Source organism: Dipodomys ordii, unplaced genomic scaffold (assembly GCF_000151885.1).
Source record: "Dipodomys ordii isolate 6190 unplaced genomic scaffold, Dord_2.0 Scaffold40, whole genome shotgun sequence".
Lineage (NCBI taxonomy): Eukaryota > Metazoa > Chordata > Mammalia > Rodentia > Heteromyidae > Dipodomys > Dipodomys ordii.
The window spans coordinates 5424219-5440114 of record NW_012267256.1 but is presented as its reverse complement, the minus strand read 5'-3'; the positions used below and the strand labels follow the sequence as shown (position 1 = coordinate 5440114).

The following is a 15896-nucleotide window of genomic DNA, read 5'->3' as shown; positions in this document are numbered from 1 at the left end:
TTTATTTATTTTTCTTATTTGGGGATAGAACTCAGGGTTTCAAGAATGATAGGCAAGAAAACTACTGCTGAGCCATACCCTCAACTTGCATTCATTCTGATTGCTTTTTATGGCTAGAGAGCCTTCTGTATGAATATACTGTAATATCATTTATTTTTTTATTTTTTTAATTTAATTTAATTTTATTTGTGAACATACTGTACAGAGGGGTTACAATTACATGGGCAGGATAATGCGTACATTTCTTACCAAGCGTTGCAGCCTCCTCCTTTGTTGTGAAGGGTAATCATTTATTTATTTATTTGTTTGTTTGTTTGTTGTGCTGGTCCTAGGCTTGGACTCAGGGCCTGTATGCTGTTTCTTAGCTTTTTCATTCAGAGCTAGCACCATACCACTTTGGCCACAGCTCTATTTCCATAATTTTATTTTTCTGATTAATTGGAGATAAGAATCTCACTGATTTTTCCATCCTGGGCTGGCTTTAAACTTCAGTCCTCAGATCTCAGCCTCCTGAGTCACTAGGAGTTGGAGCTTAGTTAATCTTAAAAGAAAAAAAAAATCTATTACCTATCGATTGTCATTTGCATTATTTCCAGCTTGAGTCTGTTATTAAGAAAGGAGCTATGAACATTTATGGATAGGTTTTGTTCTCAAATACTTTTTCAGGTCATTTAAGTAAAGACCTAGAAATAAAATATCTATGCCACAGGGAACACAAAGAGCATATATTAATCAGAAATTACAAAATGGTTTTCCAAAGATGTTGAACTATCTTCTACTCTGCCATGCAATTTATAATTCTGATGCTCCAGAATTTCTTGAAAATGTGGCCTTGTCATGCTCTTTACTTTAGCTGTCTGGTGTGAGTACAGTGTTATTGTGACTTTCCTTGCTCTTGGGCCTCTCTTCATGTGCTATTAGCCAAGTATGTATTTTCTTTTATGCAAAATCTATTCAAACCTTTTGCCCACTTTCTGGTTGCTGTTAATTTATTTTCAGGTTGGAGGTAAATAACTTAAAAAGTATGTACAGAGTTTTGAGAAGTCTGTACATTATAATGGACAAGTGGGAAGGAAGGCCACCTGGCCCTCTGAGGGAAATGACAGGTTTATCAAGCCCTGGTGACGTCAGCATTTCCGGCATTTCGTAAATGGGTGACTAACTGTTCTAGTGCTGGAAATGCTCTGCTTTCAGCCTTGACAATCCTGTGTTTGGGAACAAACCCTCTCTCAGGTGATGCCTGTTCATCCTAAGGAGCCATATACGAGGAAAGAGGCAAACTCTCTACTGGGAAACACTGGCCTGATGAAAGAGAGAGAGAGAGAGAGAGAGAGCCTTTACTGAGGCTTGAGCCCAGGGCCTTGAGCTGTCACTTGACTCCCACTTTCATGGCTGGCACTCTACCACTTGAGCTACACTTTAAGTTCAGACTTTTTCCTGGTTAATTGGAAATGAGAGAGTCTTGTAGATTAATTTGCCCAGTCTGGCTCTGAACTATGTGCCACCAACACCTAGCTTGTGGTTGAGTTTTAGACATTGTTTATTCTATTGTGTTGCTAGATGGAGAAGAATGTTTGTGTGTGATTACACAACAGGGCCAATGGGTAGGGAAATTATTCTCTGTTTTTTCCCCTCAGGTAGTATTAAGTTTGCTGTTGATTACCTACCTATCTATCTGTCTGTCTGTCTGTCTATCCATCCATATTTCCGGAGGCCTGGGGATTGTCTATGAGCTGTTTTGCTTAAGGTTTAAGCTCTAGTTCCACGCTTCTTGATGGTTAACTGGAAATAAGAGTCTTACGGACTTTATTCCCAGGACTGGCTTCAAACCACAACCCTCAGATCTCAACCTCCTGAGTAGTTAGGATTACAGGTGTGTGCCACCAACACCTAGCTTGTGGTTGAGTTTTAGACATTGTTTATTCCATTTTGGTGTTGGTGTTGGGACTTGGACTCTACTACTTGAGCCATATCTCCACTTCTAGCATTTTGCTGGTTGATTGGAATAAAGATTTGCTCAGATTTTCTTACCCGAACTGGTTTCAAACCTCGATCTTGAGATCTCAGCCTCCGGAGTAGCTGCGAGTATAAGTGTGAGCCGCTGGTGTGAGCTCTTCATATATTTCTACTGTTCCTAATTCATTTATAGTGTGCCAGTGTCAGTTCTACACATTCCTTGTTTTAGCCCTCATTGCTATTGCATAACACAAACATAGTCTTTTCTCATTTTTCCATTACCCCAGAGGAGCTCCATGTAAGCCAGCTTATAGATAATATTACTGCTCTGTTTTCATATACTGCTTTCTTTTTAATAACTCCCAACATGTTAAGGCATTTTTCTTCTTAATGTTTATTAAATGCCCTCAGCAAGCTCAGTGCTGTTGAAAGAATATAAAAGATGCAATTCTCTCCAGTAAGGGATATGCATATTAATAGAAAAGAGACATAAATATGTTTTTAAATGTATATATATATTTTCCTAGAAAGTGATTGATTCTTTTGTTGGGATGAGACAAAGTAATTGCACTAATGGATCCCATTCCTTTACTACTGTTTTGCAAATAAAAACAATAGAAGTAAAAGTTTAGAGCTGATTTCCATGACCTTGAGAACCACAACCATGGCAGAGCTGGTGTATTCCAGTAAAGGTAAAATTGAACCATTTTTGTTGATTTTAGCTTTAATTTGATATTTTTTTGCCAATCCTGGGGCTTGAACTGAGGGCCTGGGCACTGTCCCTGAGCTTCTTTTGCTCAAGGCTAGCACTCTACCGCTACAGTGCCACTTCCAGCTTTTTCTGTGTATGTGGTACTGAGGAATCAAACCCAGAGCTTCATACATGCTAGGCAAGTACTCTACCACTGAGCCACATCCCCAGCCTTCTGTGATATTCTTTTTTTTTTTCCTTTGGGTCCGGTCGTGGGGCCTGAACTCTGGGCCTGGACACTGTCCCTCAGCTCTTCAGCTCAAGGCTAGTGCTCTACCACTTGAACCACAGCGCTACTTCCGGCTTTTTTTTCTTTTTGCTTATGTGGTGCTGAGGAATCAAACCCAAGACCTCATGCATGCAAGGCAAGCGCTCTACCACTGAGCCACCTTCCCAGCCCCCCTCTGTGATATTCTTACTAGAGATTTTTGAACCCCCCAGTTAGGTCCAGTGGATGTGATTTTAGTAATCCAAGGAGTCTGATTTTCAGATTATTTCGCAGTCTTCCCTGAGGTTCTAGTACATGTTGAACTATGTACCAGAAATTGGGCACAGCATGGCAAGCAATGAGATACATCCTGCCTCAGTGGAGCACGCAGGTGCATGGTGACACAGGTACTAAAGCAAGAGACATATTCTTACGGTGCTATGAAATGCAGTCATGAATCTGACCTCATCTGAAGGCTGGCATAAAAGGTGAGGAAGAGGAATGAATCCACATGGAACAGGTGGAGGTGGGGGCGTGTGCTGTGATTAGAGGCATCAGAATGAAGGCAATGGAGACCAGCCAGCATGACTGCAGGCTGGAGAGTGAGCAGAACTAGACTGGCCCACATGATGCAGAACCTGTAGGAAAGGGTAGTCAGGGTAGCTGCTGAATGATCTTCACTCAACGTGTTAGCTACAGCGTATGGTGTCTTTCCTGCCATTACTTTAAATGTTTAATGAGATATTAATACTCAGATTGCTCAGATCGCATTTTGAAGCTAGCCTGGGCAGAAAAGTCTATGAGACTCTTATCTCTGACTAACAACCACCACCACCACCACCACCCCCTGCCCCCCAAAGCCAGAAATAGAGCTGTGGCTCAAATGTTAGAGTGACAGCCTTAACGGACAAGCCCTCACACAGCCAGAGTTCAAGCCCTCGGACTGGCACAAAGAATAGCAATGAGAAGAAACAAGAAGAAGGAGAAGGAGAAGCTAAATACGGTAAAATGTAGAAAAGTCACAAGATGCCTGGCACACGGTGAACGTTGGGTCTGGGAGGGAGCAAGCAGTAAAGCAAGGCTGCCATTCCATGGCTTTGTACAGGAAACAGAACCCTGGAGAGATGAAGATGAGCAGAGTTTCTTGTTCAGAGGTCTGGGGCCTGACTAACTGTGGAGCTTGCACTACCGCATGGACTTGGAGGTCACAGGAGCTCCTGGGAGAGGAGGTTGTGTGGCGCACACATTGTTTCAGTCACTTGTTTGGATCACTCCTTCCCTCCCTTCTTTTTTTCTCTTTTATTCCCTCCTTCTTTCCCTTTGCTTCTTTCTGTCTTTCTTCTTTTCTCTTAGTAGTAGCCCATCCTGGCCTCAAACTTGTTATTTTTGCCTCAGCCTCCCAACTGCTAGAATTATGGGGTGATGAGGATTGCTGATGGGCATGCATTACTATGTCTTCCTATTTGTTGTTGTTGTTGTTGTTTTCTTTTTGCTGGTCCTGGGGCTTGAACTCAGGGCCTGGGCTTTGTCCCTGAGCCTCTTGGTGCTCAGAGCTAGCTAGCTAGTACTCTACCACTTGAGCCACAGTACCACTTCTGGCTTATTTCAATAGTTTATTGGAGATAAAAGTCTCACGAGCTTTCCTGCGCAGGCTAGCTTCTAACTGTGATCCTCAGATCTCAGCCTACCAAGTAGCTAGGATTACAGGTGTGAGCCACCAGCTGCCGACTCAATGCTAGCTTTTTCTGAGTTGTTTATTGGCGATTAGAGTCTGTCTCATGCCTTTCCTAAAGCCTGAGTTGGCTTCGAATTGTGATCCTCACATCTCAGCCTCCTGAGTAGCTAGGATTACAGGTGTGAGCCACCGGTACCCAGCTGTGAGATTCTTATCTCCAATAAAATACTCAGAAAAAGCCAGAAGTGGTGCTGTGGCTCAAGTGGTAGAGCACTAGGCCTGAGTTCCAGGACTGGCAGAAGAAAAATGTGTGGGTATAACTGATGAGAAAATACCCTTTTTTTTTTTCAATTTCTATAGTATTCTTACAACTGTGATTATGCATGCAATATGGATTCTTTGTTTTTCTTCTGCAACAATCAGGTCGTATTAGACACATGTTTTGCACTTCCTCCTCACAGTTTAGAGTCGAATCCATTTTTCATTGATATAGGATTAATGACCTATTGATGCCAGCTTGTTGCTCACATCCTGTACCATTTACAAAGTTGGTTCTAACATCCACCCTTGCGTGGAAGTGACTGAAGAATCCATGTGTAGAAGTAGGAAACCTCGGTTAGATACAGTGCATATTTGGCATTGCCAAATTCTTTTCAAATAATTGTCCCACATGAGGCTTTTGACCAGTTCTTTGTAAACCACATTAATGATGCACATGTTCACAATACTGGTTTTTTTTTTTTTTACCAATCTTGTTGATGTTGTGGTTGGTTTTTCAGCAGTGAGATTGGGAAAGAAAAGAGGTGACCCCTCTGTGTAGATGAAGGGATAGAGGTGAAAGAAGAAGAAGATGTGTGTGAGGTGAGAGAAGATAGGATTTGAGTTTAGATGGGAAACCAAGAGCTTCCAGCTCTTCTGGGAGTCATCAGTAACTTCATTCCTCATAACCACATCAACCCAGAAACACGCTTGTCCCTCATTTGGCTCAGACTTCCAATCTTTGCCATCTTTGTTCACTCTACCCATGCACGTCTCAGTTTACTGTTGAGGAAACTGAACACCCAAAGGGACTAAATAATTCATTGAGAGTCCCCAAACAACCTAAGTCAGGGCAGTTCCTCCTTTGTCCACCTCGTTCTATAACCCAGTAGATGGGGATTCCAGGCTCAACCAGTGAGCCTCGAAAGTGTTTAGATGTGTCAACTATACCCGTAGTTATATAATCAAGTTCCTCATTTCCTATAATCAGAGAAGTTCCATTACTGTCGAGTAGCTGTGATCTTAAATACAGTGGTACTTTCACACCCTCATGACCGGTTCTTCTGGTAAGTTCTTTCTCAGAAACACTCTTGTTTCTTTCTTTCAGAAATACTCTATTTTCTCAAGGAGCACTTGACTTAAGCTACATGAGATGAATACATTGAGCTTTGGGAGATTTTAAGATTTTCTTATAAGAGATAGTGTAGCCTCTCCTGAATTCTACCTTTAGTCCTCCAAAAGCTTAAAATTGGCCAGTGAATCCCTTCTGGACACACTCTTAGAGGCTGGGATAGGAACTTGCGTCTTCTTCCTCATTGTTTGCTTCTGTCTCAGAGCCCAGGATCACTGAGATTAGAGATTTCAACTGAGATTTCCTTGCATTGATCCCTTGCTGGCTGGTGTTAGAGTTGAGAAATTGTTCCATGTAGGTCAGGGGATTTTGCACTTGAAGCAGAGATGTGAGGCTTGCTTTTAAACATGAATTCTGGTGTAATATTTGATGATAGAAGAAAGTCCCAGTGAAGAGGTGATTTCTAAATGGCATAAAAATTGGTGGGATGGTGGTTGAGAAATGATGAAAAGAAAGGAAGAAGAAATGAAAGGTTTTATCAAGAAATAAAGCTTTCATCTAGAAAAAAAATTGGTCTCTATGCATTACTTTTAATTAAGCCCACGTGTTTCATTGTCCCATTTGGAAAAATTCTGTTGATGGCTATTCTTTAGGCAAAGCTATGATTATTCTGGAGAATGAGTCATTTAATATATTTGCTCAAAGTCAGGGAAGTGAATGCTAAATAATAAAATGAGTCCTGTAATGTTCTAGAAATTAACTTGCCCAAAGTGTAATTTTATAGAAAAGGAAACAAACTCAGTAAGTATGTTTGGTTTTTGTTGTTGTTGTCCTAGGGCTTGAACTCACGGTCTGGGCACTGTCATTGCGGTTTTTTTTGGCTCAAAGCTAGTGCTCTACCACTTGCCACTGCTCTGCTTCTGGCTTTTTGGTGGCTAGTTGGAGATAAGTCTGTGGGCTGGCTTCAAACCACAGTCCTCAGATCTCAGCCTCCTAAAAGCTAGGATTACAGATGTGCGCCACTGGTAGCTGGCAATATATGATTTTTAGTTGCTGTTAATATCAGCTAAAACTGTACATAAGCTCTCCTGACTTTTCAGTTTTCATTCACTGATCCAAAAATTGTGTGTGTGTGTGTCTGTGTGTGTGTTGGGCTTGAAACACAGGATTTTAAGCTCTTCCTTGTCTTTTTTGCTCAAGGCTGGTGCTCTACTATTTGAGCCAGTCTTCTACTTCCAGGGTTTTGTTGGTTAATGGGAGATAAGAATGTCAGACTTTTCTGCCTGTTCTGGATCTTCAGATCTCAGCTTAGCCAGGGTTACAGATGTGAGCCACTGGCACCAACTAGTGATTCACACTTTGAACGTTGCTAGGAGAATATGGTTGAGATTTTGTTCATCTATTTTCTCCAAGAGGACTAGGACTTAATTTCAACCATTCTTAACTAAGAACAGAGGTACAAACACAAGACTAAAATGTTAAAGTAAAGAACTATAAAGTAGATCAAATCAGTTTTATACCTGAAGCTTAGCTGATAGATAGGACATATGAGATGTGAGGTTTTTTTGTTGTTGTTGGTGGTGGTGGTCATGGGGCCTGAACTCTGGGCCTGGGCGCTGTCCCTCAGCTCTTCAGCTCAAAGCTAGTGCCCTACCACTTGAGCCACAGCACCACTTCCAGTTTTTTTCTGCTTCTCTGGTGCTGAGGAATCGAACCCAGGGCCTCATGCATGCAAGGCAAGTGCTCTACCACTGAGCCACCTTCCCAGCCCTGAGATGTATGAGTTTTGTTTTAGGAATTGCCACTGCACCCATGGTTTCCCTTATTTGCAATTTTCGTATATGTATGAGTCAAGCAGAAAAGGTCAGATTAGGTGATGTTAGGAAAATGAACCCTAAGATATGTATTTAAATGTTGTTTTTCTTTCATGCATTTGTTTCTAACTCATTTGTAAGATTATTTCTTTGTTGCTTTGTATGTCCCTCCCCCACAGTATAAGCCCTGCTTTCACTGTATTTGATGTCGGTATAACTTGTGGAGGGGAAGGGGAAAAACAAGTTGTTTAAATAAGGATACAGGTGGACCCGTTGCAACAATGAGACATACAACTTGTCATGTCGAAAACGAACTTTACAACTTTGGTGAGGGGGGGAGGGTTGGGTGGGGGGGCGGGGGGAGGCTGGGTAGGGAAATAAAAAAAAATTGCCACTGCATTTGCAGGTTGGCCATGAATGAGGGCTATGCATTTATACTGTCTACTGAAGTCCGGAGACAAACTACACAGTGTTATCTTTGTGAAAGATCAACTGCTTTAAGATGTGTTTCAAATTAACTATATAAATAATCTAACAAGGTCTTTCATTGTGCATTTCTCAAAGCAAACAAATTGCAATGTGTTTTTATAACCACAGTGCGATTTGATTCCTACCCCTCTCTTTCCCACATTTGGATATAGATTGATATAGACTTACTTAAAATGCTGCATATAAATTAAACATTAAGCAGGAGATATGGAGAGACTGGGCTGCCCCATTACAACCTTGAGCTCTTCAGTCACCGCTTCAAGGACACACATTTCCTATCACATCCTTCTTTTGAAAAGTGATCACCAAGGTTCAAGTAACAGTTAAGAACAGTAGGCAATTGAATAATTTAGGGACCTTTCTGTTTTGTGTTCTTATTTTAATGAAAAACAGGGAAATAGGCTGTATTCAGACTATAACATCTTTCTTCTCTCCCACTTGGTCTTTGCAGATTGGTGCCTTGAAGGACTACTATCATTTCTACCATAGCAGGACGATTAAAAGGTCAGTTCTCTCGAGCAGAGGGACCCACAGTTTCATTTCAATGGAACCGAAGGTAAGAAGAACCACTGGGCGGGGACCTACGTGCAAAGCCCTCTGCATTGTTTTTTATTGGGATAACACACAAGTCAGCATTAGGCTCACCTTTCTAGATCTGTCTGTGATATGCTTCTCTGGTCCAATATCCATGCCTCTTCTTCAGACAAAAGCATGCTGTGGCGTGAATTTTACTGGTATCTGTAGACCAGCCCAGGGTAATGGCAGGTGTGGAGAAAACTGAGGGAATAAGAGACTGGGAAGGTCCAGGTTGATTGAGAATCATTGAAGGACAAATACCATATTATCCAACTTTCCACATAGAGACCTGAAATCCTGTGTGCTCCATAGACAGTCCCATAAGCTGGGTCTCAGGCAACCATGAATCCTTATGAGTTTTCCTTATATCAATAGTCCAGGACTAGGCCAGGGCCTCTAGAACTAGGCAGATACTTGAATCTACAGGGATAGAAAATGACTCCTGCTCTTAGGTATCTTTCCCCAAATAAGTCTCTTTATGTTGTACACACAATATACTCCTATGGCACAGAGCCTAGAAGGAATGATGGCAGGCATGGATCTCCTGTTGTTAGAAGAGTAAGACATGAGAGATGAAAGCCAAAGGGTCTTATGGACAATCTAAGAGGAGACAACCAATGGAGAGTTAGATATCCAGTTCCTAGCCATTAAGTTGGGTTTTCCATCAGAGCTTATTTTCAAATAAATGGGTAAACAAGCCCTTGTCAGCATGATAGTAATCTCAGCTAACGAGTCCTCAAAACTTTTGTATTCCTTATTAAAGCAAAGCAGGGGCTGGGAAGGTGGCTCAGTGGTAGAGTGCTTGCCTTGCATGCATGAGGCCCTGGGTTCGATTCCTCAGCACCACATAAGCAGAAAAAGCCGGAAGCGGCGCTGTGGCTCAACTGGTAGAGAGCTCACCTTGAGCTGAAGAGCTGAGGGACAGTGCCCAGGCCCAGAGTTCAGGCCCCACAACCCACAAACAACAACAACAACAAAAAAAAAACAATGAAGCAAAGCAGTCCCTATCTGAATTACTATGCCAATCAGGGTTCTCCTCAACACTATGCTGTGGTTTACTTTAATTTTCCTCTAGAATATTATGACAATGGCATGGTTGTGAAATTATATTTTGTTGGTAAGAAAAAGTATATATGTATATCCCAGTTTTCTGTACATCTTATACTTACATAGTACTGGCATGTAGATTTATTATTTTTTTATTCATCTCTATTAAAGATTTGTTTTTCTGGGAAAGTAATCTTTTGTGACAATGTAGAATCAGCTACATTTTCAAAGCAAAATCACGTTTTTCAGCTGCTAAACAAAGCTCTTGAACTTTGGGAGTTAAAAGGATTCTAATTTCCGAGCTCATGTGCAAAGTCCATGTGATGTACCAGCCAGTTTGGAAAGTTAAGAACAGAACGTAATGAGACTTTGTTTTCTTGATGAAGGATTTACCGAATATGGAGCTATTTCTACCTTTACTGGTATCTTGGGCATCTTTTCATTTCTTCTTATCTCAGTGAAAAGCTTCATGATCCAACAGAGACCTTGGGTCCAGGGACACATTGTACCTGAAATTACACTCCTCCTTACTCAGTCTGATTCATAGGGCCACTTAGGCCAACCCAAGGGTACAAGCTCAAATTACCTTTCTTCAATAAGAGAGCAGGGCTATCTTAGTGAGGAGCAATAAAAGGAGCCCTGAGCACAGGGCCGGTCTTTCCCCTCAACAAGCCCTCTGCCTGTTTGCATAAGAGAACATCTTCCCACCAGCAGATGGAACACACAGATAGAACTTTGCCCACCATTTCTTTCAGATATTTCTTGTATTCTGTTGATTTCACTGCCCATTACCTGAGTCTCCAGTGTCTTAGCAGACCTTGTGTTTGGCTCTGGGGAGTTAGAGACATGGTGATTCTCCAAGGTAGCCTTCTGTTAGAATTTCCAACTGCAGCTTTGAGGGAAACTCAGGGCACTGTGGGATTGAGTGAAACAGAGGAGGGGTGTGTGTGTGTGTGTGTGTGTGTGTGTGTGTGTGTGTGTGTGTGTGTGTTGGGGGAGGGGTCCTACATTCTTTCTCCGGCTTTTTCTCAAAAACCTTAGATCTGACTAGCCTGCTTCTTTGAATGCTATATAGGAATTCACACACACCCCAGCACACACACACACACACACACACACACACATGTGTATATAGGCATAGGGGTTCCTACATATGTATAGGATTTCATATACATGAATATAATATGAATATATATATATATATGAATTCCTGTACAGCATTATAACATTCTCTTCATCTTACACTTCCTTGGTCATTCTTATACAGAGACAGAGTGTAATTTAACACTTGAGAGTTAATTACAAGCATGCTCCTTCAATTCTGATACTTCACTGTGTATTTATTAAAAAATCAAGGACATTGTAAGAAACAGTAATATAGATAGGGCAAAGTACATATTATAACCATCACAATGATGTCTCTTTGTATAATTAATTTATGGTAATATTAAAAAATTAAATATATTTCTAAGCACTCTCTAATAAAGAATTGGCAGCCTACATATAACAAAAATCTGGACAAAATTATTATTAAATCTACAGATTTTATTCACAATTTTCAATGGTGTTTCCTTTGGGCCAAGGTCGTATTTGCTCTGTCATACTTCCTTCAGCTATGAGATGCTACCATTGTAGCTAGTTCCTGTCCGTGGGCTTTGAGTTAGACAGCGCATTTGAAGCTTTGGAAGTGCATATTCTCCTGGAGGAACCATAGGTTTGCAGCTTGGATTCCATTTGTAGCAACAAGATGATTAGGCAGCAACTCAGGAGATCTTTGATAGGAAAGTTCAGATTACAGCCCAAATCTTTCATAGATAAGACTGAATTAATAAAACGTGAATTAAAAGAAACCCCACCGACATCAGCTCCTTGGGCAGGCCTGCCAATTCTGTATTAGAGAGTGTTTGGCATGCTTCATTTGGAAGGTCGTCAGCTCACCTGCCTACTCTAGGAGTGCAGGTAACAAGAATGAGCCTGGTGGAGAGAGAGAAAACTACTGGGGCAAGTGTAGCGCCCCCTTGCTGCAGGTGAGGAACCTGCAGAGACTCAGCTGCAGCTGTGTCTTCAGCTTGGAGAGCCAGCTCCAAGCTACCAATCAAAGGAACCTCCAAGGCTCACTTTCCCATTTCCTAGAGTGGAGTGTTGGGAACTCCAGTCGCAATGACCAATAATCAAGAACACAAACAACAATAATTGCTGCTGAGGTGCCTGGAAAACAAATACTTCTATATTGTTGGAGGGGATGTAACTAGTGGAAAAAGTAATCAGTAACGAGGTTTCTCAAAAAACTGAAAAATAGAACTGTTATACTATGGACATATATCCAAAGGAATGTAAGTTAGGATACAGTACAGAGGCACTTGTTCATTGTAATATTATTCATAACAGCCAAACTAGTCAAACAACCCAAATGTCCTACAATCGAGGAATGGATCAAGAAAATGTGATACCTATACACAAGGGATCTTAGTCATACAGATTATGTCCTTTGCAGGGAAATGATGAAATTGGAGAACATCAAGTTAAGTAAAGTGAGCCAGAGAAAGACAAAGGATGAATGTTTTATCTCATATATAGATGCAAGAACAATATATAAGTGTGTGTGTGTGTGTGTGTGTGTGTGTATAACATGTTTGCTTGTAACTGTGGAACTGTTTGAGAGGAATAAAAAGAGAAAGAAGGTGAACAGTACTGAATTACATTCCATCTATAATAAAGACGGCAAATAAAACTCTCATTGAAAGCTGTTGAATAAAAGGAAGTAGTAGGAAGAGCGAATGAGGGAGTGAATCGGATTTTATACCTGTACTTGCATGGGTGAATCTTCTTTGGTGAAATTCCTTTGAACAATCAATCAGCAAGGACAATTAGTGGGAAGGGGAGGGGAAGCAAAATGAACGGAAGAGGGCAAATCTCATCATAATTCTTTCCGTACACCTGTGACAATTGGATGAGGGAGCTTGTTGACATTGGTTTAGAATTGGAGAATAGTGCTGAGGAAAAGTAATAGGAAGGCTGAATCTGACCAAGGTACATTAGATGCATTTTTAAACATGTCTAAATGAAACCTACCTGTACAAGTGAATTGATGTTAACTTAAGAAATGTGGAAACAAGTTTCTGGCTTGTCCAGTTTCTGACTCACCATTGACTAGAAAGGAAATGGATGGAGTCCTTGCTGACGTTTATGTGTTTGTTCATAGATGTCTTTGTTGATGGTATTTGCTGTACTTCACCTAGGGCTCAGTCAGCCCTATTCCCTCCCCAGGGGAGTTTATTTACTTTCTATGGTTTAAAAACTGCTTTTATGCTGAGGTCCCATCTTTACATTGGTCGGTCTCTCTCTGAGCTGACACCCTCAACCAAATGTCTAATAAGCACTGAGATGACATGTATTTTTTAAATTCCTGCCCATCACTGTAGCACCAAACCTTTTTCTTTGTTAGTAACTGCTACTATGATTAATCTAGTTGCTTAGGAGAAAAAAAATGGCCATTTTTAATTCTTTACCTCTTTGAAATGATCCTCTTTGCTCTATTATTAAAATTCCTCTTGAAGCAATGAGTCTGAGGACTTGTTTTCTCTTGCATTGCCAATATCCTGGATAATCTCAGTGTCATTCTTGACCTGGGCCGTCGCCACTCCCTTCATTTACATTTTTGCTCTGCAGTTATTCCCCACAAAATAAGCTTCCAGGAAAGAGCAAGCCTTTTTATTGACTTCCCATGGATCTTGGAATAGTACTCAACTATTTTCCTAATAATCTTCAAGTCGTTATGATCTAGTTTGTTCTTTCCTCCATGAGCTCAACCTTTGAAACACTTTCATTTTGAACTGTCACTTTTTATTTATTTATTTATTTATTTATTTATTGTTACCTGTCCTGGGGCTTGAACTCAGGACTTCGAAGCTGTCCCTAAGGATTTCCCCCCCCCCCCTCAAGGGTTAGTGATTTACCACTTGAGCCACAACTTCACTTCTGGCTTTTTGGTGGTTATTTGAAAATAAGAGTCTCACAGACTTTCCTGCCCAGACTGGCTTTGAACCGAGATCCTTAGATCTCGGCCTCTTGAATAGCTAGGATTACAGGTGTGAGCCACTGGTGCCTCAAAAGTCACGTTTTTCTATATCTCAGATACCCTAAGCTCTTTTCCTTCTAGCTTTTGCCTGGAATATGTCTCCTTGGTATGGTGGATGCCTTCTCATTCTTCCTGTTTCAAACTTAAGACACCTGCTATTGAAGGACACCCCCACCAATGCTGAAATGGATCTGTAATCTCACTTAGCCACTCCCACATATTTCTGTTTGAGTCTCTATGTAAATCCAAAGGCCTATTGTTTCTTTACTTGGGCATTGTTGGCTTTCTTCTTCCACAATAGGGACAGAAGCCACATGTATCTTGTTAACTGTGGTATTCCCATGAGTCATCACACTGGGTAGCATATACTTCATTCAGTAAAAGCATGGAACAAATGGATGAGTGATGTGTCAAAGTTAATTTCAAGAGTAAAAGAACTGACAGGGACCATAAAGAAAGGAGGAGCTGTAATTTTCTCCTAATTCCTAGTACTTAAATTGTTTTGTGGTGGCTGACACAGTCCGGTGTCATTTGAAGTATGGACAATAGAGCAGCCACTTGGAGAGACAGCTTGATTTAGTATATTTGGATTCTGGTCCCCACTTTTGCACTAGCTCAGAGTTGCTATTAGCAAGTCACTCCTCATTGGGCTGATTTCACTTATAAAATTACGGAGCTATTTTCTAATGTTCATTCCGATCCATTAATTGCCATCTTGAATTATTATCACTTGTGAATTTTTTCCCTATCAGTCCACATGGCCATCAGATGCTCATTTATTCACACTGCCTGTTTGAATTCTTTTCCTAACTTCCTTTGTCTAATTTTCTCCTCCATATTTACTATGCTTGTTGTCACATTCAATTCATGGTGTCCATGTGGATTTCTTTTATTTTGATCCATTAGAAAATCTAAGAAATCTTTTTCACATATGAATGATCAAGTCCAGGCTGTCAATCTAAGGAAAAAAATGTGCAAAACCCCTCAAAGTAAGTAGTAACGTACAGGACTTGTGTGTTCTCAGCCTGAACTTGCTAGACTACTAGACACAAGCTCTTGCTCTGGATGGAACATTCCTGAAGTGTCTCTGAGGATGTGAACCTGACTTTCACACTTGACCCATCTGTGCACAGACAGGACGAAGGTGGAAACTTTGTGGGAGATTGGAAAAACAAAGGCCCACCCTTAACATAGTCAAAGATGAAGCCCCCAGGAATGAGATAACACGAGAAGGATGCCACAGTTCAACCAGCTGTTCATTCGTTTGAGTTCTTCATGAGGATTTTGGGAACTTAATCACCCGGAGATACAACTGAGTTACTGCTCTCATAAGGCTCGCCATCCAGTCAAACCTAAAAGCCTAGGAATGAAGCGAAAAGCAAGTTGCTTTCAGTATTGACACCAATATGTAGTCCTGGTAACACTGAAATTGAGACTTAAAGACTATTTAATGGTTGCTTTTTCTTTTTTCTTTTTTTTTTAAGTGTTAGTTTGATTTTTTTTTTCTTTTTTGTCCTGGGGTTTGAACTCAGGGTCTGGATGCTGTGCCCAAGCTTTTTTGCTTAAGGCTAATGCTCTACCACTTGAGCCACAGATCCACTTCTAGCTTTGTGTGTGTGTGTGTGTGTGTGTTTGTGTGTTTGTGCTTGTGCCAGACCTGGGGCTTGAACTCAGGTCCTGAGCATTGTCCCTGAGTTTCTCTTTTGCTCAAGGCTGGTGACTCTACCACTTCTGGCTTTTGGGGTAGTTTTAGTAAAAGTAAGAGTCTCAGAGAATTTTTTGCCCAGGCTGGCTTTGGATTATGACCTTCAGATCTCTGGCTCCTGAGCAGCTAGGATTATAGGTGTGAGCCACCAGCTCCTGACTTAGAAGTTTTTAAGTAGCATATGCCTTGAGCTACACTTAAAAATATTTGTTATTTATCTTATATTCAAATTTAACTTATCATCTTATATTATCATGTGGTTAGTCT

At 41.0% G+C, this 15896-nt stretch overlaps 1 protein-coding gene across 1 annotated transcript in view; it reads left to right on the top strand.

Annotated features, from left to right (window-relative positions):
• Positions 1 to 8147: 8147 nt before the first annotated feature.
• Pcsk5 (proprotein convertase subtilisin/kexin type 5) overlaps positions 8148 to 15896 on the top strand; it is a 351177-nt gene continuing 343428 nt past the window's right edge. The window contains exons 1-2 of the mRNA XM_013018392.1: positions 8148 to 8183; positions 8675 to 8779. Coding sequence (XP_012873846.1) covers positions 8148 to 8183; positions 8675 to 8779 — 141 coding nt within the window. The remainder of the gene's footprint in view (positions 8184 to 8674; positions 8780 to 15896) is intronic.